The sequence below is a fragment of the Chelonoidis abingdonii genome, chromosome 1 (genome assembly GCF_003597395.2).
Source record: "Chelonoidis abingdonii isolate Lonesome George chromosome 1, CheloAbing_2.0, whole genome shotgun sequence".
Classification (NCBI taxonomy): domain Eukaryota; kingdom Metazoa; phylum Chordata; order Testudines; family Testudinidae; genus Chelonoidis; species Chelonoidis abingdonii.
Window position 1 is genome coordinate 28,273,548 of NC_133769.1, and position 25,993 is coordinate 28,299,540.

Here is a 25,993-nt window from a genome sequence, read left to right on the forward strand (position 1 = left end):
GACCCCTTTAAATTCAATCCTTAAATGCAACTCTTCTCCCCAAACCTCCTTCATATCCTTCTGCTGTGCATGACTTTCCAACCAGTGTGTGCTTCAGCAGTGCCCTCTAATCTAATTGACTGGCTAGACTTATTTACATCATTTTGATGTGAGACAGTCCCAGTCTAGGGGGATCAGTTCTACCACAGTATTTGACATGGAGAAGGCAACAGACATTCTGGGCTTTCAGTGCCTCCTCCATAACAAGCAGCTTGGGCCTTCCTTGAGTGGTAAAGAACACAAATGGCACTCGACAGAGTCAGTATACAGACTGGGGCCACAGCTGCAGGGGAGAGTGATTTAAATCATTGCTTTATATCACTTGATTGTTGTTAATCAATTTAAATCTAGGTGAGCCTTTGTAAACCCAAATTTGATCTGGGCTATTGGGACTTCAACTGACAATGAACCAAATTATAAATGCTGGGTTTTTAGGTTTTTTTTTTTAAATTCTACTAATGCAAAAGTCTCGTCGGAATTTTACAAAACCATAAAAAATTGAAATATAGAAAATTAAGGCCTTGAGCCTGAAAACACAAAGTAATAAATTTTGCTCACATGAACAGTGCCATTGACTTCAGTGAGACTACTCCAGTACTTAAAGGTAAATATGTGAATAATTATTTGCAGCAACAGAGGCTACAGTGGTATTTTTTGGTACACAGAGGATATTTGTAAAAACAAGAGGCTAAAATTGGACTTCTAAGCCCACATTTAGATAAGTGTGAAATTTTCACAAGCATCTAAGTGACTCAGGTGCACAAGCCCCACTGACTGCTCATCCATCATAATTTGCAGTTTCTATGGTCTGGCTATTTATCAGTCTTGTATATGGGTTCATGTTATTTTCACAGTAAGGATGTTCATGAAGCCTGCGACTTGTATTTTTCAGCCTGAGCATTTTAAGTGTGAAAACTTCCTAGTGGAAAAAAAATCTATGTAAAATCCGAAATTCTTATTTGAAAATTAATTAAAGTAACAAGTGCATACATCCAGTCTAGCACTGGGAAGAACGTAAAGACTTAACATGTAAATACAAATTCTGATTTAAACCTAAATTGATTTAAATTAAAAAAATAAAAGTAAACCATTACTTTTATCTACCTTACACAGCTGGAGCAGTGTTTGAAGCCCAGTTTCCTGCCAGGATCAGCCATGACCATGAACAATACTAATTGATATAATCAGAATCATCAACTGGTAATGAACAGCTTATTTAATAGAGAAGAACAAATCACAATTAAATGGTTCCTACAAAAAGGCCACCAGAACACTCCTCTATAGGACTAAGGGTTCTTTTTAGTTTTATCATCAATCTTAAAAAAAAAAAAAAAAAGTACCAAACCAATTAACTATTAGAAAGGAGAATGAGTTAGAAAGAATTTTAACATAGCTGACTGTATTACTTTTACAAACTATCCAAAAGGATTAAGATGTCCTTAATAGTAAAGTTTCCTCTTCTGTACAGCACAGACAACTGCAATTAATGACTTAATTTCTAGGTAATTTTAAGGTTTTAATTCCTTCATAACAAAAAGATGGTCAATCTGTGCTAAACTGGTATTTCAGCCAACATGACCTTCATCACAATCCTTATGAAGAGAGCAATAACTGAAATGGCAGTTTATCTGTGCATTAAACTCACCATCACAATGAATCAGTGCTGGATTTGGGAATAGAACTCAGCAGTCCCTATTGCTGCTTAACCACCAAACATCACCACTTGTCACCATGAATTTAATTATGAGGTCTTTTTTTAATTTTTTAATTAATTTTTTTTAATTAGATTTTTTAATGCTCTGCCATTATAAGTGCTATTCTAAGCTGGTGTTTTCCATGGCCTGCTGAAGAGAGCTTCTGAAAATATCTATTAGTATTAACTTTATTTTAGACAAGTAGATTATCCATTATTTTTTTTCACAAATAATTAAAAGAATATGGTCAACTGAATGAGAAGAGAAACTAGCAAGAGACACAGGAGATACTGCAACTTGACAACAGAATGACTCCCCCATATTACCAAAAATTTATAAAAAGGAACTTATATTAGTTTAATTCTACTAATCTAATCAAAGACAAAGAGGCAATGGAATCAAGGGAATGACATATTACATTAAAAACATTTTTGCCCTGTGCCACACCATAGACAAGGCAAAAATTTGTTTTAAATGTACTGCGATACTTAACGTGAAACAGTGCTATCCAGACAGAGGATGGAAGCTGTACCCACCCTTGTGTCACAAAACTATCCTTTCTGCACTCAGTCTAAACACAAATGGTAAGATAATGGCAGGATACATGATCTCTGCGTTGAGTGCTCACTTATCCCATCCCTCAGTTTGACCCATATAAAGAGGGTTTGCTTGAACACTAAATAAGATGAAAACCAGATAACTGATATTTTCCAGAAAGTATTTTAACTCCTTTCCATGGTACCAGAAAGTGCATATTCCCTGACAGTTATTTCATATAAAACATCAACTGAAATGGATTGAACATTAGGACTTATTTGATACACTGCACATATTTAAGCAGTTCACTAGGGTTTCATAGATATTTTACTTAATATCCATAACTTTGTTGAGTACACCATGTAATATAAATGATACAGGGAAACGGTTTTTTTCTGCAACTTCCTGCTCTTCAAAGAATGGTGATTTCACATTTATCAGGACTCTTCTTTAACATGGTGTCCTCACTTAAATTGATATATTTCTTCAGTAATCATAAATGAATGTACAATTTCTCCTTTTGGATAGTACTATGCTTTAAATTAGTGTTGCATAAATACCGTTACCTTTTTTGGTGAAAAACTCCTTGGAATATTTCCCCAACATAGCGTATTTTCGAGGGATTTTTCCCAGCAGTTCAATGATCAATGCTATGTGATCTGCATTGGAGAACATTGCCAGCAAAACAGAAACATACAACAGTTTAATCAGTACATTGCATGCACACACTAACACTGGCCCGGTACAGACAGAAATAGATTGATCCTGGTCAAAAAATGTAAGAAAACTAATGTGTGTGTGGACAAGACACTTTTAATGGCTAATTTGGAAAGGCACTTCCAGCAAAACTTCTGCATCCAAAATCACTGAAGCGCAGCCTTTAAAGATAAGATTTTACCAATAAAGTGATTTAAAAGATGTCATCAATTGTTCCCTTTAAATTGGTGCAACTAAAAAAAAGGAGTTCTTCATAGCTTTTTGTTTTTAATTTGTTAATGTTCATATAGCAGGGATAGATTTTTGTTATATGACTTGAGAAAATGCTCCTTATTGGTATGCGTTACAACCAGCAACTGCTATTCCACTTCTGTCTGCATCACGGTGCCTTTCAAAAAGAAGAGGTACTACCTCTGCGATTGAAGAATTCTCGAGAATATTTTCCAGATAGAGCAAAGTGCCTTGGGATATTGCCTAGCAGCTCTATGATGTGTGCTATGTGGTCTATGAAGGAGAGAAAAAAGGGGCACAGGAGTGGGAAGGGCAGGGAAAGGATGAGATAAAAAGAAGAGGAAAGAAACTGGAATTAGTAAAAAATCAGAAATAGTTTCAAATCAACAATGTTTGCAGCAAACCCATGCACAGGTTTCCAGGATCAGCAGAACTCTGGCATCATTAGTAGCATTTAGGAACAAAGAATGATGCCCATGTTACCGCTGCAAGGAGCATTACAAGCACACAAGCATGGAAATGGACAGGTATACAGATGGAAGCAGGAGTTAATTCTGTTGTTTTTTTTTAATTAGTAACCAGCTACTTCAAACAATATATACACAAATGTAAACATCTATTCTAACAAACAGAAGATACATTAAAATTCAGTTGTCTTGCTTTTTGTAACTAAAATGCTCTATTCTTTCACAATCAGGTTTTCACACATATGCAAATCTTACAAGAAAGTAGTCTAATTCCTTCAGGCTGCTGTTAAGCAAGATGAATGTGTCTGCTGAAGGGTGTTTGCCCATCTAATGCTACCGATGGGACTTAAAAAGAAAAAATCTGAATTTACAATCTGATACCAAAACACAATGTTTATCAACAGTTTACTCAAGTACACAGATAAACACTACTGTAAGCTGTTCAAACATCTCAGAAGATACATACCCTCATCCCTGGAATAGTCTTCACCAGAATGTGGTTCAAACAAATAATCTCCAGTTGCAAGCTCAAATGCCTAGGAAATAACAGACACATTTATAGGTATTTCAGAAATAATCAATCTTAGAATTTTGACAATGAAATGTCAAATGTTAAAACAGAGAGAATTACTTTCAAAGCAAGTGTTTCCAAAGAACGTATAACTAAACTTAAATCTCATAAAGGTTACTTACCTAGTAACAGAAGTTCCTTGAGTACAGTCTTGGGAGAAAGTGCATGTGCTCTCGGTGTCATGGTCAGAACTCTAGAGCAGGGGTTGTCAATCTTTTTCTTTCTGATGCCCCCCATAAAAATTCCACAGCCCACCTCTGCCACAACAACAGTTTTTCTGTCTATCCAGTAGATTAAAAACCAAGGCCAGTGTTACAGGATATCAAGCAGGGCAATTGCCCAGGGCCCCAAACCACAGGGGACTCTGTGAAGCCAAGTTGCTTGGGCTTCGGCTTTCAGCCCTCGCCGGCCCTGCTTTCTGGTTTATTTTGGCAGCCCCCCTGATATCTGTCCGTGGCCCCCAGGGGGCCCCAGACCTATGTTCCCTCTAAACTGCACTGCTGCCTATTAAGCCCCGCGCAGGAGCTCACAGCTGCAGCGGGGAGAGGCGCCCTTCCCCACAGGCCCCAGCACGGATCTGCAGCGGCAGGGAAAGGACCCTTCTCAGTCAGCCCCAGCGCGGACCCGCTTCGGCCAGGGGAGGAGCCTCTCCTTTAGCCCGGCCCAGCCCTGCAGGAGCTGTTGCGGCTGGGGAGAGGTGCCTCTGCCCCAGCCCTGAGCCGCTGCAGCAAGAGAGGGCTGGGGGGAGTCATCTCTACCCATCACAGTCCTGGTGCAGCCTGCATCTCAAACCCCTTACCTCTGGCCCCACTCCAGAGCCCACACCTGCTGCACCCCAACCCTTTGCTCCGGCCCTGAGCCCTCCCCTGCACCCCAAGCCCCTCATCCCCAGCCTCACCCCACAGCCCGCACCCCCAGCCAGAGCCCTTATCCCCCCACACCCCAAACCTCTGCCCTAGCCCTGAGCCCCCTCCCACACGCGGAACCCCTCGGCCCCACCCCCACCACATGAATTTCGTTACGTGCACCAATATGGAGGTGATGTGTCGCATCAGACACGAGGTCTAAAGACGGGATCACCTTCCGAAAAGGAACCACTTGCAGCACGTCGCTTGGGTAAGACCACCATTGCAGGGAGCAAGTATCGGGGACGGCACCGTGAGAACCTTGCCTAGCCCGTTCCAGGCCTGGGAGAACTGGGAGGCTAACCAGAGCTGGAGGGGCCTCATTCGGAGCCTGGCATGGTGGACCACATACATGCATGCCGCCATGTGCCCCAGGATCCGAAAGCACACTCTCGCCATTGTCACCGGAAAGACCGTGACCAAGGAGATGAGATCTTTCAGGGCCTCGAACCTGCTCCGTGGGAGAGAGGCTGTGGCCCTTGAGGAGTCCAGCAGTGCCCCAATGAACTCTATGCGGTGCACTGGAACTCACGTTGATTTGGTCTTGTTCACCACTAGGCCGAGATCGGTGCACATGGACAGGAGCAGCTCTACGTGGGCCCTTACCTGGGACTGAGAGCTGCCCTTGAGAAGTCGATTATCCAGGTATAGGAAGATCTGGACCCCTTTCCATCTGAGGTAAGCTGCTACTACAGCCATGCACTTTGTGAAGACCCTAGGCGCTGTGGATAGGCCAAAGGGAAGACCGTGAACTGGTAGTGGTCTAGCCCTGCTAGGAAGCAGAGGAAGCGTCTGTGCCCCTCGAAAATATAGATGTGAAAATGTGTGTCCTGAAGGTCCAGGGCCGCGTACCAATCCCACGGGTCCAGGAAGGGGATAACAGAGGCCAGGGATACCATGCGGAACTTGGAGCAGACCAGAAAATGGTTGAGATACCATAGGTCCAGGATGGGCTCGAGACCCCCTTTTGCCTTTGGGATCAGAAAATAACGAGAGTAGAAAACCTTGCTCTGGAATTCTACTGAAACTCTTTCCACTGCCCCCAGGTGTAATAGTCGCTCCACCTCCTGCCCTAGAAGGTGGGCATGCTCCGGCTCCCCCGGGCCCATCAGGGAAGAGGGGGAGGTTGGGGAGGGGTGAGCTGGACTGCAACATGTAGCGCCTGGAAATGGTGTTGAGGACCCACTGGTCTGAAGTTATATGGGACCACACCCTGCAGAAGGCAGACAAATGGTTGCAGAACTGAAACTTTATTAATAGGGGGGTCTCCCTGGCAACTGCCCTGGTACCCCCTTGCAAATAGTCAAAACTGCCTTTTTCCCTGCCGTTTGCCCTTAGAGGGCCCTGACTGCAAGGCAGAGTGGGACTGCCACTGAGACCAGCGCTTCTGGTCTCTCGGCCTCTTGTACAGGGGCTCGTATCTGCTTCTTGCAGGTTGAGCCAATGGCTGCGGTTTGGTCTTGTTCTTAGCCAGAGGGATGTAGAAATCCAAGGTTTTCAGAATGGTATGGGAATTTTTCATCCCGTGCAGTCTGACGTTTGTCTGATCTGCGAACAGAGCCTTTCCATCAAATGGTAGTCCTGCATGAGGGACTGTGCCTCTGCCAACAACCTGGACAGGAGGAGCCACGATGTCCTGCGCATAGATATCACGGACGCCATCAAACAGGCTGCTGTATTGGCTGCGTCTGACACTGCCTGAAGGCCCACTTTGGCCGCCGCCACCCTCTCATCCACCAGATCCTTAAAGTCCTTTCTGTCTCGCTCCGGGAGGAGAGGTTCAAACTTTGACAAGGACTCCCATAGGCTGAAGTCATACCGGCTCAGCAAGGCCTGATGATTGGCCACCCTGAGTTGGAAACTCGCAGAGGAATAAAATTTCCTACCAAAGGAGTCCAGTCTTCTGGCGTCTTTGTTCTTGGGGCTGGCCCTGTTGCTCTCGGTGGTTTACCAATTCCACCATTAGCGAGTTAGGTGCCGGGTGGGAATAGAGGTACTCATGGTCCTTGACCAGCACGAAGTACTTCCTCTCAGCCTTCTTGGAGATCGGGGCCAAGGAGGCAGGAGTTTGCCACAAGGTGTAAGAGATGTTGGCCACCTCCTGGTGGAGGGGTAGCACCACACGGCCCAGTGCCAAGGAAGACAGTACATTAAAAAGGGAGTCAGACAGGCTCTCCATCTCCTCGGCCTGCAGCTGGAGGTTGTACATCACTCGCTTTAGCAGGTCTTGATGTGCCTTAAAATCCTCCTGCAGGATAGAGGGCGGGGGTGGTGTTACGGTGTCCTCCAGCATCGGTGAGAGAGCCAGCACGGAGCCATGGACCTTGGTCGGTATCAAGGGAATCGATCCCAGGTCGGAGTCCGGGTGCAGAGCTGCCAACTCATGGCCTGCCGATTTGCTCCTCAGCTGAGATGGGGAGGTCGAGGGAGCCTGGGATGCCCCAGCCACCAAGTGGGTTCCCATCTGGGTGGGCACCGGTGGCCATGGTGCCCATTGGCACTACTGTCCCTGCCATGAGGCCCCTTGCCACTACCCAATCTGAGGGCCCAGTTGTGCTGGTTGGTCCAGTGGAGCCATGCAGTCAAGAGGTGGGCAGCTGGGTGCCAAAGCTGAGGTCGCCATTGAGCGCGTGGTCCATAGGAGCAGTAGGAGCAGCGGTGCTTGTGACACCGTCTTCCATGGGACTGGGACCTGTCAGAAGTGCTGCTCCGGTACTCTCCTCGGTGCCAGGAGCTTCAGAGCTCCGGTGCCAGAAAATCATGAGGGGAGTCCCATGTGTAACATCTGGCAATGCAGGAATCCGAGCGGGAGCATCGACGTCAATCGTGTTGGGACCAGCTATGGTAACTGCACTGCGAGGAGGAGCGTCTCCAGTGTCTGTCTTGGTGCCTGCGCCCCCCACCACATGGCATGGAGGGACTTCAAGACTCCTGCCCGGGCGGTGAACCGATTAGCCTGATTGGCGTCAAGGGTGGGTGTAAACTGTGAGTTGACCGGCCACTGTGTGTCAAATGAGGCAGGGAGCGGTCCACAGAGAGAAAGCTGTGCTGTGCTGGGGGGGACTGACGAGTACCCAGCAGCAGCTTTCCGTAGGACCCAGGGCCGTCACCGGCAGCGCCCCGGATACCAGTAGGCTCAGAATGTCCTGTGCAGCCTGTAGAGCCTCCAGCATCCATGGCATCCTGACTGCAGAAGACCCGTGCGGATGGCGCCGGGCTGCTCCGCTCAGCATGAGTCAGAGGTTTTGGGCCCGAGGGCTGCCCGACATGGGACCAGCCTCTCCCCTTTCCTTTTCCTGGTCCCGCTGCGAGGTGGAGCCCTTCCCTTGCTGCCTGGAGGGGGAGTGATGCCAGCTGGTGGAGGGGGGCCTCGCTGCGCACCAATGATGTGGTGCCGGGCGCCAAGTTCACTCGGTGCGCTGGAGTTGGGGCCAGTGCCAATTCCATAAGGAACGCTTGAAGCCTGATGTCCCTCTCCTTCTTAGTCCGCTGCTTGAATGACCTGATCTTGCAGTGCTCACTCATGTGAGTTTCACCCAAGCAGCGGAGACACTCAGCATGTGGATCACTCCTTGGCATGGAACGGCGACAGGAGTCGCACAACTTGAAACCTGAGGCATGGGGCATGCCCCAAGCCCACTGTAACAACTGAAACTACTAACTCTAGCAACGGTACCACGAAGGTCAATTGGAAAGGCTGCAGCAGAGCTGATGCACGAAGTTCCGACCACCTTCACTGGAGGCAAGAAGGAATTGAGGGTGGGGGGAGCATGCAGCTCCCCTTATAGCGCGATACAGAGGCACCACTCCAGGGGTCGTAGCGGTGCTCCCCCAGTACAGGTACTGCAAAAGGAAAAATTTCCGGCACTGGTGCATGTGGCGAGCACGCACACCTACTGTGGAATACTACTGTGGAATACACATGAGCAACACATCTCGAAGAAGAAGTGTGTATCAAACTGCAGTTAGCAGATTTATGCTTCTCAGAGACAATCACTTCTGAGACACGCAGTTTCATCTGAAGGACTGTAGCTTTCCAAGATCCAGTGGCTGAAAGCTGAATTCTGTAAAAGTTCAAACTGGAAATAAGATGCACATTTTGAACAATGATAGTAATTCACAACTTGAACAAATTATCCAGAGATGTAATAAATTCTTCATCGCTTGGGCTCTTTAAATCCAGTTGAATGTGTTTCTACAAATATGCTCTAGTTCAATTAGAAGTTACTCATCTAGATACAGGAATCACTGAGTGAAATTCTATGTCTTATGATATGAATGAAGGAGGTCAGACTAGAATCAGGGGATCTCAAACTGAGGGTCGTGACCTCTCAGAGGGTCGCGAGGTTATGCCATGGAGGTAACGAGCTGTCAGCCTCCACCCCAAATCTCACTTTGCCTCCAGCATTCATCATAGTGTTAAATATAAAAAAATGTGTTTTTAATTTATTGGGGAGGGGTTCACACTCAGACGCTTGCTGTGTGAGAGGAGTCACCAATACAAAAGTTTGAGAACTACTGGACTAGAAGACTGTAATAGTCCCTCAAGGCCTTAAAATCTATGCATGAAGGACCCCTCTTAAAGTCAGTGGCAAAATTCCTCATAATATCTACAAGGCCAAGATTTCATGCCATGAATCTATAATATAATGTATCCTAAAACTTTCAAGGCACAGAAACACCTGCAAGGGCATACATGTTTGTATACAAAGCTGGATCCATTTAGACAATCCCTGGGCAAAAACTGTGTCTCCCCCTTGAATTTATCCTAACAGTCTACAGGTAACCTATGCGATTTACAGAAAAAATTAATTCTTTCTAAGTAGGGAAACATCAGCCACATTTTACTGATGGGAAAACTGAGGCAATAAAAACATTAAACTGCACTGCACAAGATCAATAAACTGAATTTCACAGTAGGTCAGTGATTCACACTTGTCCAGCAACATGCTGTATTCCAAGCCACAAAATTCAGAGGTTTCAGATCTGGATAAATAATCTGGCCCTGAGTTTGTGAAGGGAAATCCAGAAGAGCTGCAAAATGAACTGGAAGTTCCAGAGTCAAGGTAGGAACTCTGAGAACCAGAAATGGCAAGCTCAAGTTGGAGCTATATCACCTCAACTCTGTCATGCCTGACTGTCCTGAAGACTCTTGGTAACAGATATAAAGAGGCATACAAGAATTCTTGACTCCAGCCTAAGAAGTCAACTGCTTGAATCCTCATCCTGAGGGAGGGAAACCATGGGTATATCATATTTTCCCTTATTGAAAGCAGGTCTATTTAAAAGAGAACCCAAACTTCTGCATACTACAATTACTTGAATGATCACTTGTGCTGAGCACTGTATCTCCAATTTAAGTTATCTTCTAAGATGTTACTTTTTCTGGGTAGATGAAGGGCAAGAGGAGGGATACATCAAGAGCCTGACAACTATTTGATATAGTTCTGAAAGCGAGATCCACTCTGTCAGTTCACTTTACTCCATGGTTGCGATAGAGGCAGAACAGTATTTTGCAGACACCAATTCACAGATTCAAAGGGAGGAATGTGATCATTGAGTCTCACCTCCTGTATAATACATTCCATACATTCAGAACTTCCCCAAAGTAATTCATGGAATGTAAGATTTGAATATAGATGAATTACCTATAACTCTAACCTATTTATAGGTCCTTGACTTCCACAGGCCTTGAATTCCATGGTGATCCAAAGAGCCCTTCAAATCTGCAGCTATTTGCTTTATATCCGTGGACCACTTTTTAAGATCGTGGATCGGATGCGGATACAAATTCTGTATCTGCACAGGGATCCAGTGATCCAAATGAGACCATACCAGAATAATCTGTCCCCTGCAGACATTTTTGTCCATCGTGCCAGGGAAATAGTTATTTTCAAAGACATAGTCACTAATGACTGAAATTGGTCTCAAATGGTTCCAATATCTATTAAACTGGACTGCTACCCAGCCCTGCTGAAGGAACTCTAAAAAGTGAAACCACTGCGATTCACAGATTTGTGGATTTATACACAGACCCTGGAAAGTTCAAGATCTAGAGCTCCCATCATATATGCAAAGAAATCTCAGCAGCTCCAGAAGTTATGTGGGCGTGAAATCAAAGAGAATACCACTATGGCATCATAGGGAAAATATAATGGGTTGAGACTCCTCCTTACTAGGATCCTTCAGAAAATCATTATCCAAATCAGATGAGAGTGAGAAGCCATCAATGGCCACTTGGACCCGAGGAGAAGATGTCTTCACTGGGGCCAGATTTCTTAAGAGAATGTGTGTGCAAGGTAGCTGGTCTTTGCGGATTTCAAAAGATTAGTATCTTATTAAAAACTGATCCTCAGATAGAGTCCATATAGGAAGGGATTATGTGGTTTGCTAAAATTAATCTCTTGGAGCAGAATAAACCTGGGTGGGATTAAAAAACTGACTTGCAGAAACTCTATTTACAGAAGTGTGGGGACAGAGACCTAAGATACTGAAGTGTCAGGCAGAGGGGTTTTGGACGTGGAATACTCAGTATGAGCCTCAAGTCTCATAAGATCCATTGTACCTGTTCTACTTCAGTGCTGAGCAGAAACTTGATGACACCTCAGAACTGATTCAGCTTCTCCCTTTGTCTTCTTGTGTAGCTTTGACTCCATGCTTTGAACCATGCAGGTTTCTATTTGTTTGTAGAGTATACTGACTGGATAACACGAAGTGAATGGCGTTGACTAGGCCAAACTGTGGTGCTGAGCCTAACACTAAAATACATTTTTAAACATCCAACAAGAAACAAACAGAATAACGACTAAAAACAAGCTAATTATATTAGCAAAGAAACAAGTGGCCACAAAAAGAAGGAGGATTCAAAGTTTTTGGTCTGTAGCAGACAAAAGGCTCTGGAGTTGGGTCACACTTACTTCTCCTTATATAACTGCACATCCAAATGGTTGGTGTCCCTGAAACCATGTGCAGAGCCACAATAGCTTAGTGCCAAGACAGCACATGCTCCCAAGTGAGGGAAACTTTGCTATCAATACTTAAAATAAGGCAATGTCTACTCTACAAGATAGGGAGTAATTCCCCTACTTCCATACAGATACTCACATTAACCTGAAATAGGTGAATCCATAGGGCTTGGCTACACTTGTGAGTTACAGCGTATTTAAAGGAGCCCCGGGTGCACTAGCTCACTACCCATCCACACTGGCAAGGCATGGACAGCGCTCTGACTCCACCTCAGAAAGTAGAATAATGTTTGATGCGCCCCCGCTGGAGCGCCCCAGAGTCAGTGTGAACGAGGTGTTGCATTACTGCGCTCTGATCAGCATCTGGAAACATCCTATAATCCCCTTAAGTCAAGTGGCCACTCTTGTCATTGTTTTGGATATGCCCTTTGAAAGCTCCGTTTGACAGCTGGCATGCTTATCTGCTCCGAGACAAAGCAACCATTACTGTGGAATGAGGGGGGGGAGATCTGCTACTGTCTGAACTTACAAGACAGCATGCTGACATGCTCTCAGCCCCCCAAAAAACCACCCTCTCTCCCCCCACATACACATAATACACTCCTTGTCACACTCCACTCCTCCCCTCATTTGAAAAGCACATTGCAGCCACTTGCATGCTGGGATAGCTACAATGCACTGCTCTCTGTGGCCGTTGCAAGAGCTGCTAATGTGGCCACGCCAGTGCGCTGTCAGTGTGGACAGACTGCAGCGCTTTTCCTATTGCGCTCTACGAAGGCTGGTTTAACTCAAAGCGCTCTACATCTGCAAGTGTAGCCATGCCCATAGTCAGCACAGCCAAACTGTGCCTCCACTGCTGCTACCCATGCTACTGTGGCTGCACAGCTGTTTACACCTGTGCTAGCTTGAGGAGAGTTAGCACAAGTATGTGTGTACAAGCAGGGGAATCTCACCCTCAGCTCATAGCATAGAGAGAGCCTATGATAGGGTGTCTGCTCCACACTGGCCCATAAGGGGTTAATAGAGCCCTAGAGAGGCTGTGGAGGAGGCAGTCAATTAAGAGAGGGGTTGCAAGGAGTAGCCAATCAGGGTCAGGCTGGCCCATATAAGAAGCGCTGCAGAGCAGAGCAGCTTGGTTACTCCCTGGAGTTTGAGGAGGGCTGGCTGCCTTGCAGGCTCAAGGCAGCAAGCATCATGGACAGAGCAGTACTGCAGGCAGAGACCCGGGGAGCTAAAGTCAGCTCCTGGCAGGCTGCAGGGATCTGCAGGCTGAGGACCTGAGGCAAGGCAAAGAGAGTGCTGGGGCCACGGGGAAGTGGCCGAGGGAAATCTACTGAAGAGTCAGAGGGAACGCAGCAAGTGGCGGCTATCTACACATCTACAGGGTCGCTGGGTCGGGATGCAGAGAAGTGGGCAGGCCTAAATTTCACACACCTCCACTCGCCAGTGAGGAAATAGCCAGACATTGGGCTGCAGTTGCCACTGAGGGAAGTAGCTGGACAGTGGACTGCAATTCCCCTGGAAGGGGGGAGCACCGAGTGTGGCACAGCTGGAGTGCTGTGTCCTGAAGAGGACGCCGTGGTCCTTGGAGCAGATGTGACGACAGGTGAGACACCACTGGGAGTCAGCGTACTGACCTGTGGAGCTGATCTGCAAGATGATCAGCAGGGGGTGCTAGCATGGTGAGTCCCACCCCATCACAGAGCTTAAGATTACATTGTTCCTTGAAAAAAGTGATAAAGAGTCCTGTGGCACCTTATAGCCTAACAGACGTATTGGAGCATAAGCTTTCGTGGGTGAATACCCACTTCATCAGAATCACGTTTGAATAATGTTGTTCCTTGAAGTAAATATAGTCCTTGAGTTTACCTTGATCAATACATCTTAATGTTCACTTTAGTAGAAGTTAATGTCTATTTATGTCTAGTTAATGTCATTTTACACAAGTTAGTTGAGACACAGGCAAGTTCCGTGAGCTCCCAAAGGGTAGTTATCTTTACTGATTCCCAAAAGCTAGTTATCTTCACTGACTTTCTAGATGGAATTATCTGTTGGCAATTTCCCAAAGGTATCACAAGAGAAGTTGGTCTAGTTGTAAGGGTTTGAAGGAGCTAGTGGTTTTAGTAGCAGGACTTGCTCAGAGAAGGCATTCCATGTGTGAGGGGAGGCGTGGAAGAAAGGGCAAAATGGCTTATGACGGAAGTGCACTATGACAGTTTGTTCCCTGTAAAACTCTCTCTACAAAGTCAGGCAATAAAAAGGACAAACACGCAAAAGGTATTTTGCCTTATCTTAGCTTGATAAGTAAGGCCTGATATACAAAACACAGGCAATCAGAGAGGAAACTAGAGTTCTATTATTCCCTACAGCCTACTCTCAAAGCCACGCTAATGCCACAAGTGGTTGTTCATTAGGCATCTTTTTCTGTTCTGCTCTATTTTGGTTCTTATACTGTATCTACCATTATGATACCTTTGGAAGGTAATTTTCTTTAGTATATTTCAGCATGTGTACTGCATTCTTCAAAGCAAAGCAGCAGTTAGTAGTTAATAAAAGCAATAAATACTGTCCATCCCTACTGATGGAAAAATGTGCACATGGGAATTTTAATTTGTGAAAAGCATCTCTTACTGGAATCTAAATAGTGTCTTCACTTAATTGCTTTCTAAACTGTTTACCAAAATGTGCCTTGGTTCCATGACATTAAGCTTGCAGCTTCTTTCCTCCATTTCAAAATGCAAGGCAAGCTGCTTTCTCTGATCCCAGTATCCTTCTATATCTGCCCTCCTCCTACAGAACAATATTAACTCCGCCATTTTTATATTTGTTAAATATATTTTTCCCCTTAGTGATGTTACTACCACTACCTGAGAAACCATGAGGGTCACATTTGTTTTCCAATCAGACATGTAATTCTCCAGTGTTTTTAAGATGCTAATTCCAGTGCAGAGTAAGATGATTTGTTACACATCCTGGTATGTGCTTCTTACATGCACCAGCACGATGGTATCATGTTCATACAGTGCCTTCGGGGACACATTCACTCTCTGTAAAACACTGGATAGGACGAATATGAGAGGAGAACTATTACTGCAATCTGTTAGAGGAGAGAATGTGAGTAAATCTATTCAGTCCTGAACCTGCATACACTTACACGTTTAACTTTAGTAATGTGAGTAATCCCATTCATTTCAATGGGACTGCTTGCAGTAGAAAGTTAATCACCTGTGTAAGTGTTTGCAGAATTGGTACCTTAGACTGTAATACCACTATTTATTTAACAGAATTTTCTCCTCATTTTAGAAGGGTGTCCAATCCACAAAAACACTCCCACTCCCCACCCAGTTTCTCTCTGGGGAAGCAAAAAGCCAAGTACAAGTTTCCTCCTCTCCAATTCCTCCTGCCTATGTTTTGCTTGTTATGCTTACTTTTAAAAGTTTTGTTTATAAATGCAATGGTGCTGTTTTTCTTGAGTGTTCCAAATCTCCCTGAAAGCCATTTTACTGAGTGCCAAAATAGATCCACACAAAGATAACAGAAAAAGATCCTCCTAGCACTTTAACCACCTGGATTCAAAGTGCAACAACACAAGTTAGTCAGTAAGGATGTTATCGTTTCAGACACTTGCCCTTGCTCCAGTCCAAGGAGCATAAACAAAGACAAGCAGTGCAATCACAGTTCTCATTCCCATTTCCAGCAGCTGTACAAGCAAAACAATGGCAGAGCATAGCCCTAACCATATTAGTTTGTCTGTAATTGGCAACACTGAAGCCCTGTATCCCATGGATTTCTGGCTGCTGAAATAATAGGAATGTTGTCAGTGACAATGTAGGTCCTGACAAAAGCACATCTAGCTATAATTCTGCTCCCGCTGGGACAGCAGTCAAAAGAATGTTCCATCCTCTGAGAATAATCACATATAGTTTCATACACTGAAGGAATGCAGGCTCTCCCAGAACCATGGTGGGAACAGATTCTACATTTTTGTCTCTGAGGTGGGAGCAGTATGGCATCCTACCCTCATTTGAACAAACCCAAGTTCTTCAAAACGTGTGTATGGGGTGGGGATGTCACATGATACTCATTAGGAAGATGGCTGCCTAGTGCCAGACCTTCTCACTCCTCACATACCAATTTTTCTCTAATAATTACTTTCCTAGCTAATTGGCAATAAGTTTCTGTCTTAAAAATTTAATTAATCCCCTGTACAAACTTCAAACTGTTGAATATGGATTCCAGTGAAAAAATGAGGCAACATGAGATCCAAGCTTGAATCACAGAGCATCTGAAGAGGGAGACTGCAAGGCTACTGAAGAATCTAGCCCAGGATAGAGTGGCATTGAAAAAATTCCTCACAAACCGACCAAATTCAATCTCAAAAGATATTTGTGGCCTCTCTAAAGATGTATGTAATGTAAAATCCCAAATGGCTCACTTCAGAACATAAGAACGGCTGTACCGGGTCAGACCAAAGGTCCATCCAGCCCAGTATCTGTCTACCGACAGTGGCCAATGCCAGGTGCCCCAGAAGGAGTGAACCTAACAGGCAATGATCAAGTGATCTCTCTCCTGCCGTTCATCACCACCCTCTGACAAACAGAGGCTAGGGACACATTCCTTACCTATCCTGGCTAATAGTCATTTATGGACTTAAACACGATGAATTTATCCAGTTCTTTTTTAAATGCTGTTATAGTCCTAGCCTTGGGAAACAAGCTACAAAAGACTGCCATTGAAACCAGTGAAATTAAAGAAACTGCCTCCTTAAAGCTTAGACTGGACAAACTGGAAGAAAAACAGGATGACTCAGAAAACAAATCATGAAAAACAACCTTTGTCTCTTGGGCATTACTGAGGGTCTAGAGGGTAAGGATATTATCTGCCTTCTTCAGAAGCTGCTCCCTTACATAATCTTCCAGCTCCTAGCAGCTAACCAGTTAGATGAAACTATTCTGTTGAGCTCCTTTGGAACTGAACAATAACAACTGTATAGCATTGCAATGCATAGAGCAGGGGTAGTCAATAGATGGACCAAAGGCCAAATCCTGACTGCCAAATGCTTTTGAATGGATCAAGAAATCTTTTTATTTACTTCTTATCATCATCATTATTATTGCGGTTGAAAAATGTTTCTCTGGAGTTTGGACCTTGAGTATACTTGACCAAGAAATTTGGACCTTGACAAAAAATAACTGACTACCTCTGGAATAGAGTAACATTTTAACACTAAGCTGGGGTTTACAGCACCATCTACTGACTGAAGTATTATCTGCACTAATCATCACAACCTGTACCGTTAGACAGGATCTCTTCACTAACTCTGCCTTTGATGCATTGTGCTATGGTGATCACAATTCACTAGCAACAGTCAACACTCCTGGCATGTACAGTAAACAATAACCTAAACCATGAATAACACTAGCTATTCAGTTTGTGCTGGGCATTTGGCATACTATGACTATTTTTTTTTTAATATTTTGTACTTTTCATATTTAGATTTTGTACTAATTTATATTTGATTTACCAAATTGTAAATTTACATGTGATATGTGTCTGTATCTGTGTGTATATGTATATACACACATATATACATATCATGTGTACATATGAATACATAAAATCTTCTGTAGAAATGTATTATACATATTCTAGAATACCCAATCGTATTTACAGGGTAATATTTGACTTGAAAATACATTTGTATTTAGAGATGTTTAGATTATTATTAGATAATACTGGGAGGGGAAGAGCGGATGGAACTGAAGCCACAAGGGGCCTGAATGTGCCCACACTGGCTTGTTTTAAGTCTAAAAAAATTTTTGGTTTTCTATTATAAATATACTTTGGAAGACACATGATATTTAATTATAGATCTTTTTATATACTTGATCAATTTAAACAGTTCTGTCAAAATTTATATAAATCAGGCAACCAGTCTGACGCTAATAAATTTGATTATTTTGTTGAATGCTTAACTTTTAATGCCCTAACTTCAGAACAAATGTTGTTTATGGACAAAGCTATCACAATGCAAGAGACTGAACTGGCTATAAAAAGATACAAATTCCGGCAAGGCCTCTGGGATGGATGGTTTTCTGGCAGACTTCTACAAAATATTTTGTAATCAGCTATCTTCTATTCTTTCAAAGCTCTTCACTGAAACATTCCAAAAAGGAACCATGTCTCATACATGAAAAATGCTTTAATGACTTTAATACTGAAGAAGAACAAAGATGGTTGCAACTGTGATGACTTCCACCCCATATCTCTATTGAATCCAGATTGCAAAATAATTGCAAAAATTTTAGTGACATGACTGAGCGCGATCAGCCCATTAATTACACACACAGATCACGTTGGTTTCATTAAAGGAAGATTGGCTGCTAATAATACAAGAAAAATCACTCACTTGATCCAGCAAGCTCAGATGGTCAAATATTTCCTCCATAGCCTTATCTCTAGATGCAAAGAAAGCCTTTGATAGGACTGAATGACCTTATCTAATGGCTGTCCTAAAAAAGTTTGGATTTGGAACAATATTCCCTGAATTGGATCAGTGTATTATTCAACTCTCCCCTCACTTCACTATCAACTGCTGGAATTCGTTCACACATTTCAACTACAAAGAGGAACATGACGGGGCTGTTTCCTCTCACTTCTCCTTTTTAATGTCTCTCTTGAACCACTGGCAACATACTTATGTCAGAACTCAGCCACTGAAGGTGTGACTATAAACTGGAAAGGATATAAAATCAGTTTATATTCTGATATTTTTGTGCTATTGAAGAATCCAACTTCATCAATCCCATCATTACTGAATATAGTTGGTGTTTTTGGAAAAAGCTCTGGATTTCAAATTACTTGGAACAATCACAAGCAATGGATATATCCAAAAGACTGAATCCTTCTGAGTTTCAGCATTTTCCATTTCCAATATGCAAGGAAATAAACTTATTTAGATACTAAAATTTGTCCTAATCTTTCCAAAATTATTTTTATAAATATGGACTATATATTAAAAGAAATTTCCAAGGAGGTAGAGAGGTGACATTTTCTCCCTGCTATCCTTATGAGGGAGAACAGAAATAGCCACAATGAATATCTGCTCAAGAATGACTTGTGTAATTAGTCTATTGCCTTTCAAGGTCTCTCCTTTGCTCTTTGTGAATAAATAGGCTTATCCCCAATTTATGTGGGATAAAAAACAGCCCCATTTGTCACACAAGACTAAAAAAATCCTGTGTCTATATTGTCTAGCATTCCAAATATGTCCTATTGTAAGATGGTTCCCTTCCAGCAGTTCTGCATACACACCAGACTGGTTTGATCAGCTATGCCATTGTTTCCTCTCTTCTCTGATATACCTTAAGAGGCTACCCAGACCCAAAAAGAAAAACTAAAATTTTGCATCTACATGGGGCATCCTGCAACCTATTAAGACAATTACAGCATTCAATCTTGCTAGTTCTCTTCTTGTACCATGGTGGGAGAACCCATGTTTCAGGATCAAGGCAACTCCACACTTAAGACAATTTGGATAGAAAAAACATTAACAAAATTAAAAGATATAATACAGAGTGATAGACTGGTCGCCTTCAATTACAAGTAAATATCAGCTAACATTGTCTCACAGTTCCTTCTTTCAGCAGCTATGTTCACAGATTCATGCAAGGATAGGGGGCAATTGGTCTGTTTCAACTCTTTCACAACTAGAACACAAGAAATATGGAAACAAGAGTAACTTTGTAGGAATTACTTTTAGGTGGCTTAATGCTTTGCATTACCTTCTCAAACACCGTCTCAAGGAAAAATGGGGAAAAGAATTTAGCCTTACTATCATAACAGAAACCTGGGAGGATATTTGGCTTAATGTAACAGATACTTCAAGTTCTTTATCCTTGTGATTCTTCTAGAACAAGATAACAGGTACTATTGGACTCTAGAATGTTTGTTTAAGGCCAGATTGGCAATACACAGTGAATGTTGGAGATTCAAACAGCCATGTGCCAACTTTTCACACATCCTCCGTATCTTTCAAAAAATGCATGTGTTCCGGAACACCATTTTCAGTGCCTCTCAAAAACTTTGTGTTGCTATCTTTCCTTCTCCACACTTGTCTGTTTTAGAGGTGCTGGTTTGTATTACCAGTTAACGTTAAGAAACAGATTGCAGTAACTATGTTAGTGTCCAAAAAACTTACTTTGAGAAAATGGAAATCTGCAATTCCTCCCTCATACCCTGATTGTCTTAGAGATGGAGTTCTCTACTAGTGCATTAATGGAAAAAATGACTGTCTAATACAAACACCTTAGAAAAAATATGGGGACGTCTGGTCACATATGAAAAAACTGCATACTTTTGCAGGTTAGTATATACTAGTTCCCGATATTCTTATGTTCTCATTTATTTATCTATTTAATCACCTTAATAATTGATGCCCTGCATGACCTCTATGGGTTCCAGCAGAAGCGGCGCCAGGGTTTTTGGCGTCCTAGGCGGGGGTCCTTCTGCGCTCCCGGTCGGTGGTGGCAATTCTGTGGCGGGGGGTCCTTCTGCGCTCCTGGTCTTCGGGGCACTTCAGCGGCGGGTCCTGGAGCGAGTGAAGGACCCACTGCCGAATTGCCGCAGAAGACCCGGAGCGCGGAAGGACCCCCCGCCGCCGAATTGCCGCCAAGAGCCGCAAAATGCCACCCTCCTAAATCCTGGTGCCCTAGGCGACCGCCTAGGTCGCCTAAATGGAAGCGCCGGCCCTGGGTTCCAGTTTAATTTGTTTTTTTTCAGGTTTTACAAATAATGAACATTTAATTTTATTATTTATATGGTATTTCAATCTTGCACATGAATATGTTTTATTTCATTACGTATTTATATAAAAAATAAAATTAAAGTTAAAAAATGGGTAAATTATGAGATTTCCTTGGCACAACTATGTGAAAATGCTGTATGTGACCACAGCGCACTATTTAGGATCCTGACTCAAAAACACATGCCAGAGCCTGTAAATTTAAAAAAAAAAGGAAGCAAGCACAAGTAGAGGGAAACAAAACCAGTGAAATCTATTTTTTTCATCACACTAAAATAAAATCAGATACTTGATGACAATATGCAACTGTGAAATATAGTGCTCTGATATTATTTACATGGATTACGATTTTATTCTTATTTCTTTTAACTAGAAAAGATATCCTAGGAAAGGCAAATTACTAACTATTTGTATGAGTCCAAATAATATATTCTAAGGCAATTTAGTTGATTTAAAACTTTTATAGTGAGGTGAATGAAGCTTGTTAAAGAGTGTACAGTATGTTTGGGGGGGGGATGGGGAAGAAATGAAAATAAACATTTCAGGAAAGCACCTGACCATTTCCGCTGTTCGCCAGAACACACATCCAGTCCCTTAAACCTGAATTATCCTTCCTCCTCCTGTTATCAAAGCTTCTTTACTGTCTTCCTTTAAATACTTTCTAAAACTCATTTTTATCAGTTTCCCTTCCACAACTAACCTCCCCCACCTCTTGATTATATAAAGTATGACAAATATTCTTTTCATTATATTTTGTAAAAATTATTTTTTAAAAATTCTGGAACTTACAGAAAGCATATGCCTAACCCAAACAATCAAAAATGCTTATTTTTCATGCTACTTCTATTGTCTCATCTCCTCTGTTTTCTGTATGTTATCTAGGCTTGATCCTGCAAGCTGCTGAACACCGACAGCTCTCACTAGATTCAATGGAAGTTGTACACGCGGAGCACCTCTCAGGGTACAGCCCTTACATCAACAGTCAAAAGCACCAAGCAGACAGAGCAGAGCTAGATATGTTTTACACAGGAGTTGTTTGGCTCATAAAACTTGCAAGGTGTTCAGATGCAGACGGACATGGCAGAGCTTTTAAATTCCTTGAACCACAGCATAACTGACAGAACTCACAGGATCCAAAGGTGTTGCCTACAGAGCTTTCAGTATACAAGGTACAAGGAGTCCATAGTAGCAAATATGGCATGTACAGCCTGTGGACCTTGTAAGCTGTATAGCAGTCTGAAAAGTCACCTCCAAAGCTGACCATGAAGTCAGCCAGACGGGTTGCACCTACTAATCTTAACTCCTTAAGGTAAAGAAAAATCACTATTTAAAGACAAAAAATATGTTAAGGTGAAGTAGGGTTGAGTGGACAGACCAGTACCTAGAGAATTCCTACAAGAATTTTATAGGTAGCAAAGAAAACAACCATTAAAGAGCAAGGAGCTCACAATTAAGGTTAAATTTACAAGAACCTAGGTATTTGAAAAGATGGAATTATGGATTTAATGTCTAAATTGCCTGAACTCTACCTTCTACAGTTGATCTAACTGATATGTGCCCAGGAAACAACTAAGTCTGATCTCTCCTTTACTATTTTTTATTTTGAACACTGGTGAATACTTCTATTGTAGGATCTTGTAATTCCAGGTTCTGTTGGTCCAATTCACATCCAATTTAGCAGAAAAAAACCCACATTTTTCCTCAAAACCAACATACCAATTCAGGGTGGGCGTGGAGGGTTCACACTCTGTTGTGGCTTTTAGAGTAGAGGCCAGAATCAGGCTTATAGTGGAAACTGAGTTGCAATTTTAACTATGAATTGGCTAGGACTACTATGACTATTCCAAACACTAGATTAACTAAGATCCTAATCTCTGCACATTTTTAATGTTTATTTTTTCGCTCTTTGCATGAGAGCTTCACAATCCTTTTCATCTTCCAGGATTACAAACTCAGTGTAAAATTCAACCCTCTCCCTCACACACACCCAATATCTTTGGACAAAGTATTTTTGAAATACAAAGGTTTGGGGAAAAAATAGTCATGTGCGAGGTTATTTTTAAATGTGTGTGTAAAAATGACTTAGATTAGAAAACAAAGATTTAATTGATTTATTTGTTCTCAAAGAGATCTTGTGCATAGAACCTTTCAAAAGGTTGAGCAGTTAATTTTGAATTTATTTCCTACCCTTTGCTCCTTGAGCAGGTCTCTGCAAAATTATTTTAATTTGTTTTTAAAATCACTTCTACAGTATAATAATTGACCTTATGTATAAGCAAAATAAATTATTTGCATCAGATTTTGCAATCCAAGCCCCTGATCCTGCACTCTTTAAGAATTAGCTAAGTTCATGGAGGAGAGGTCTATCAATGGCTACTAGCCAAGATGGTTAGGGATGCAACCCCATGCTCTGAGTGTCCCTTAACCTCAGACTGCAAAAAGCTGGGACTCAGTGACAGGTAGTGGATCATGTGATAAAGTGTCTTGTTCTGTTCACTCTCTCTGAAGCATCTGGCGCTGGCCACTGTGGGAAGACAGGATACTAGGCTAGATGGACCATTGGTCTGACCCATTATGGCCATTCTTATGTTCTTATATGAATATAAGTAATCTCACCGAAGTCAACACGAATTCAAAAATCTAGTGGTTTTTGCCACTTTATAGAGAAAAAAAGAAAGGAGAGAAATTAAACTTAGTTTATTGGACTTATTGGATTTATTCGGTTAATTCGTGACTTTTTGAAAAATGAAAGTTTTTTTCCTAAACTCTCATATTTCAAAAATGTTTTATCCAATATAAAAATGGTTACCTACTTGTAACTGTTGTTCTTCAAGTTGTGATGCAGATGGGTATTCCGTGTGGGTATGAGTGCACCACACATGGGAGCCAGAGAACTTTGCCTAGCAGTACCCATAGGGGCAGTGCTTATACCCTGCAGTTATAGCTGCTCTCCTGGCTGCGTAGGGGCAGCACCGTCCCGACCCCCTCAGTTCCTTCACACCAAATCTCCGATGCAGAGGGGATGGAGGACAGATCATGGAATACAAGTCTGAAACACATCTCAAAGAACAACAGTTACAGGCAGATAATGTGTTTTAATTCTTCGAGTAGTTGGATATTCCAAGTGAGTGACTTGGAAGCAGTACTCGCCGGAGGTAGAGCTTGGAGCCTATTTAAAGGACTGCAGGACTGCCTTCCTGATCTGGACACAGCTGTAATGGAATAGTGATTTGCAAAAGTGTGCATAGAGGACTAAGTCGCCGCCCTGTCTCTAAGTCTAAAGGGGCTTCCTTTAGAAATGCCACTGACATCACCTGAGTTCTCATGAAATGAGCTGGTATTTCGTGAGGAGGCATAGCCTGGGTTACTTCATATGCTGTCACGATACAGGAAGTTATTCACAGAGCTTGTCTGTGAAGAGACTGCTTGACCCTTTATTTGGTCTGCATGTGAAACAAACAGACGAGGTGAGGGACAGAAAGGTTTACTTCTATCTGGATAAAAAGTTAGACATTGCCTGACATGTAACATTGAAGACACTGCCCCTCTGGGGTTGGAAGAGGCTTAAGGAAGAAAACTGGTAGATGTATAACTTGGTTCAAGTGAAACTGTGAAACCACCTTTGATAAAAACGAGGGGTGCAGCTGAAGGGTTATTTTGCCTTTGGAAAACTGCACGTAAGGAGGCTCTGCCATCAAAGCCAGATGTTATCACCACCAGGAAGGCAGTTTTCTGACATATAAAGGAGAAGTTGCCAGAGGCTCGAATGGAGGTCCCATACGAGCCACCAAAACAGTATTAAAAACCCACAAAGGAACCGGCTCTTTAACTAGTAGGTGGAGTTAAGTGACTCCTTTCAAGAACCTCACTTCCACTGAGTTTGAAAACACTGACTTCCCACAGATAGGTGGATGAAATGCCAAAATTGCTGCCAGGTGGACTTGCAATGAACTAAGTGCAAGACCAGAAGACTGAAGGTGTAACAGGTACTCCAAGATGTCCTGGATACAAGCCAGTATTGGCTGAACTCCCCGGGCTATTGGCCATACTGAGAGCAGCTTCTAGTTGGCTGAGTAGGCCACCCTGGTTGAGGGCTTCCAACCATTAAGCAAGAGCTGCCAGACTGCCACTGAACATCATTCCTTTTCCTCATCTAATCATGCAGCACCCACAAAGAGATGCAGGGAGATGAGTGCTGGATGCAAAACTTGACTGTGATGCTGAGTCAGGAGGTCAGGATGAAGAGGAAGAAATATCGGAGGCTGAAATGATAGTGAGGAGGTCGGAGAATCAGCATTGTCTTGGCCACACTGGAGCAATAAGAATGAGCTTGGCATGGTTCAATTTCAGCTTGAAAATGACCTGTGGGATGTCTGAAATTAGAAGAAAGGCACATAGGAGCTCAGATGAAAAGCACTGGTCAAGGAGTCCAGACAGACGACTTCAGGAACAGAACAGATGTCATTTCTTGTTTTCTCTTGTGCCAAACAAGTTGATCGTCAGGATACCCCAAAGACAGACTGCAGGATGCGGGGCTTCAGAGACAGCTTGTGAATCAACGAGAAATTCCTGCTGAAGTTATTCACCAGTTGATTCTGGAACCCAGGTAAGTGATCAGCCATGAGGGATGTTTTGCCAGATGAAAAAGGCCAGAGACTGATTGCCTTCTGACAAAGCATTTTGGAATGTGCTACCCTCACTATTCACATAATACATCATGGTAGTATTACCAGAGAATATGAGAAATGCTGCACCTTTGATGTGAACCTGACAGGTCTGACAGGCATTGTAGATGGCATGAAGCTCCAGAACACTGATATACAGAGAAGCTTCTCACTCTGACCACAGATCTTGAACTTTCAATTAGTCGAAATGTGCTCCCCAAACTATTAAAGAGGCATCGGTGACTACAGTCCTGTTCAATGGTGGTCAAGTGAGAGGAACACCCTGGCACATTGTGTCAAGAATTGTCCACCACTGTAGAAACCCAGGATTGGTGGGAGGAGTCAGGTCAGAGTGCCCAGGGGATAGCCATTTGGACGATAGATCAACTTCAGCTATATC

General features: G+C 43.0%; 1 protein-coding gene across 10 annotated transcripts in view; it reads right to left on the bottom strand.

The window, feature by feature from the left end:
• SRPK2 (SRSF protein kinase 2) overlaps positions 1–25,993 on the bottom strand; it is a 323,924-nt gene that overhangs the window by 22,451 nt on the left and 275,480 nt on the right. For 6 of the 10 annotated variants that reach the window (XM_075064647.1, XM_032787346.2, XM_075064657.1 and 3 more), the window contains 3 exons: positions 4,152–4,221; positions 3,399–3,491; positions 2,837–2,929 (listed from right to left, as the gene is read on the bottom strand). In XM_075064647.1, coding sequence (XP_074920748.1) covers positions 2,837–2,929; positions 3,399–3,491; positions 4,152–4,221 — 256 coding nt within the window. The remainder of the gene's footprint in view (positions 1–2,836; positions 2,930–3,398; positions 3,492–4,151; positions 4,222–25,993) is intronic. The other 4 variants (XM_075064668.1, XM_075064662.1, XM_032787351.2 and 1 more) reach the window with 2 other exon arrangements.